The following is a 2,190-nucleotide window of genomic DNA, read 5'->3' on the forward strand; positions in this document are numbered from 1 at the left end:
GGGGGGGGGATGTTGACGAAGTGGCCGTGGTCATCGGGGTGCCGCTGCGCTGCGCTCGTCCTGCTGCGGCCACCACGGGGCTCGGCACCGCTGTCACCGCCTGCACCGCCGTGGGGCCGGTGCTGGCGCCGAGCCCCCCGGGCTGGGAGCCCCCGGGGGGGGCAGGGGGGCCGGTGCCAGCGGCCTCCTTCCCCCCCTGCCTCCCTCCCTCCCAGCTGCGCCTGATCGACTGGGGGCTGGCGGAGTTCTACCACCCCGGCCAGGAGTACAACGTGCGGGTGGCCTCGCGCTACTTCAAGGGGCCGGAGCTCCTGGTGGACTACCAGGTACGGCTCCGGCGGCCACGGGGGGCTGTGGGCACGCCGGGGGGTCCCCGCTCGGGGCCGTGCCGGCAGCCTGGGAGCTCCGCTCAGCTCCTGCCCCGTTCCGGGTCCTTCCCAGATGTACGACTACAGCCTGGACATGTGGAGTTTAGGCTGCATGCTGGCCAGCATGATCTTCCGGAAAGAGCCCTTCTTCCACGGCCACGACAACTACGACCAAGTGAGCCCCCCCCGCACCCCCCCCACTGCCTTGCCTGCCGCCCCTCTGACCCCCGGGGTCCCCTCCCCACGCCGGGGTCTCCCCTCGTGTCCTTCCCGCTGCCGAAGGAGCCAGGCGCAGCTACTGGGCAAGGCGCTGGTTGTACTGGGAGGCACAACCGGGGCCGCCTGCGGGCACCCCGCGGCAGGGCCGTGGCCCCCGTAACGCACCCACGCACCCCTGGCAGCTCCGGCACCGGGGGGGGGGCAGCCGTGGGACAGGGGTTTGGAGGGGTCCAGCGGGAGCAGAGCCGTTCCCCGGCCGTCCGGGCTCCGTAAGCGGCGCCAGCGCGGGCTGTCCGGCTCCCTGCTCACCCAGGCACTGCCTGCTGCCTCCTGGCCGCTTTCTGTCACTTTCCCCCCAAAATTGTCACGTCCCCAGCGGGGAAATGGGGGTGGCGGGCGGGGAACCTACCGTCAATGCCAGCCCCGCCGCCTTTCTGCCTCCAGCTCGTGCGCATCGCCAAGGTGCTGGGCACGGAGGACCTGTACGACTACATCGACAAGTACAACATCGAGCTCGACCCCCGCTTCAACGACATCCTCGGCAGGTGGGTGGGCGGCACAGCCGGTGCCGGGGGGGACGGGCGGCAGCGTCCTGCACCGAGCTGCCCCGGCGCGGGCACGGTGCCGGCTGTGCCTGGCCCTCCCATCCTCCTCCTCCTCCTCCTCCTCCTCGTCCTCGTGCTGCTCCCGGCAGACACTCGCGGAAGCGGTGGGAGCGCTTCGTGCACAGCGAGAACCAGCACCTGGTGAGCACCGAGGCGCTCGATTTCCTGGACAAGCTGCTGCGCTACGACCACCAGACGCGGCTGACGGCACGCGACGCCATGGAGCACCCCTACTTCTGTACGTCCCGGGGGGGGGGGGACACACAGCGAGGCGCCGGCGCTCCCCCCTCGGCGTGCCGGGGGAGAGCCCTGACGCCTTCCCCTCTGCCCCGCAGACCCCATAGCAAAAGACCCGGCGAGGATCGGCCCCTCGGCCGGGCTCTCGGCCAGTACCACGCCTGTCAGCTCCTCCAGCATGTTGGCAGGTGGGTGCCGGCACGGGGGCACCAAGGGCCCGCCGGGGGCTCGGGGCTGCCGGGGTCGCGCCGTGCCGAGCCGCGCCGGCTCCTGGCTCTGCCTCCTGCTCCTGTCCTGGTCCTGCTGGAGCCTGACGCCCCGCTCTCTCCCCGGCGCAGGCATTACCTCGATGTCCGCGGCGCAGCCCATCGGCAGCCTGGCCGCGTCGCCCGTCATCTCCTCTCCCAACGCTTTGGGCTCGCCGGTGCCCGCCGCAGCGGGCGCGCAGCCCTGACCCCACGCCGCCGGCTCCCCGCAGCGCCCGGCGCCGCGCCGCCTTCGCCCTCCCGCCGCCCCTGCGCCAGCCGCGGGCCCCGGCCGCCGAAAAGGGGCGGGGGGTGCTCTGGAATTTTATTTTTATTTCTGTCGAGTACGAAACACAAAAAGAGCAAAGACGTAGGCTCCTTCCCCCTCCCCCCCTTCCCCAGTGCCGTAACCGTATCGCGCGCTCCGGCTGCGGGCCGAGGCCGATCTCCGTGTCGGGGTGAGGAGGTAGCTGCGCTCCTCTCGTGAGGAGCGCGGGCAGTGATGCAGCTACGGTG

The 2,190-nt window shown here is 72.0% G+C and overlaps 1 protein-coding gene across 1 annotated transcript in view; it reads left to right on the forward strand.

The window, feature by feature from the left end:
* LOC118159985 (casein kinase II subunit alpha-like) overlaps window positions 1-1,891 on the forward strand; it is a 6,007-nt gene extending 4,116 nt beyond the window's left edge. Inside the window, exons 7-12 of the mRNA XM_035314516.1 lie at window positions 216-326; window positions 442-543; window positions 1,032-1,132; window positions 1,282-1,430; window positions 1,528-1,617; window positions 1,768-1,891. Coding sequence (XP_035170407.1) covers window positions 216-326; window positions 442-543; window positions 1,032-1,132; window positions 1,282-1,430; window positions 1,528-1,617; window positions 1,768-1,883 — 669 coding nt within the window. The 3' untranslated portion in view covers window positions 1,884-1,891. The remainder of the gene's footprint in view (window positions 1-215; window positions 327-441; window positions 544-1,031; window positions 1,133-1,281; window positions 1,431-1,527; window positions 1,618-1,767) is intronic.
* Window positions 1,892-2,190: the final 299 nt, after the last annotated feature.

Source organism: Oxyura jamaicensis, unplaced genomic scaffold (genome assembly GCF_011077185.1).
Source record: "Oxyura jamaicensis isolate SHBP4307 breed ruddy duck unplaced genomic scaffold, BPBGC_Ojam_1.0 oxyUn_random_OJ72843, whole genome shotgun sequence".
In the NCBI taxonomy this organism is placed as follows: Eukaryota; Metazoa; Chordata; class Aves; order Anseriformes; family Anatidae; genus Oxyura; species Oxyura jamaicensis.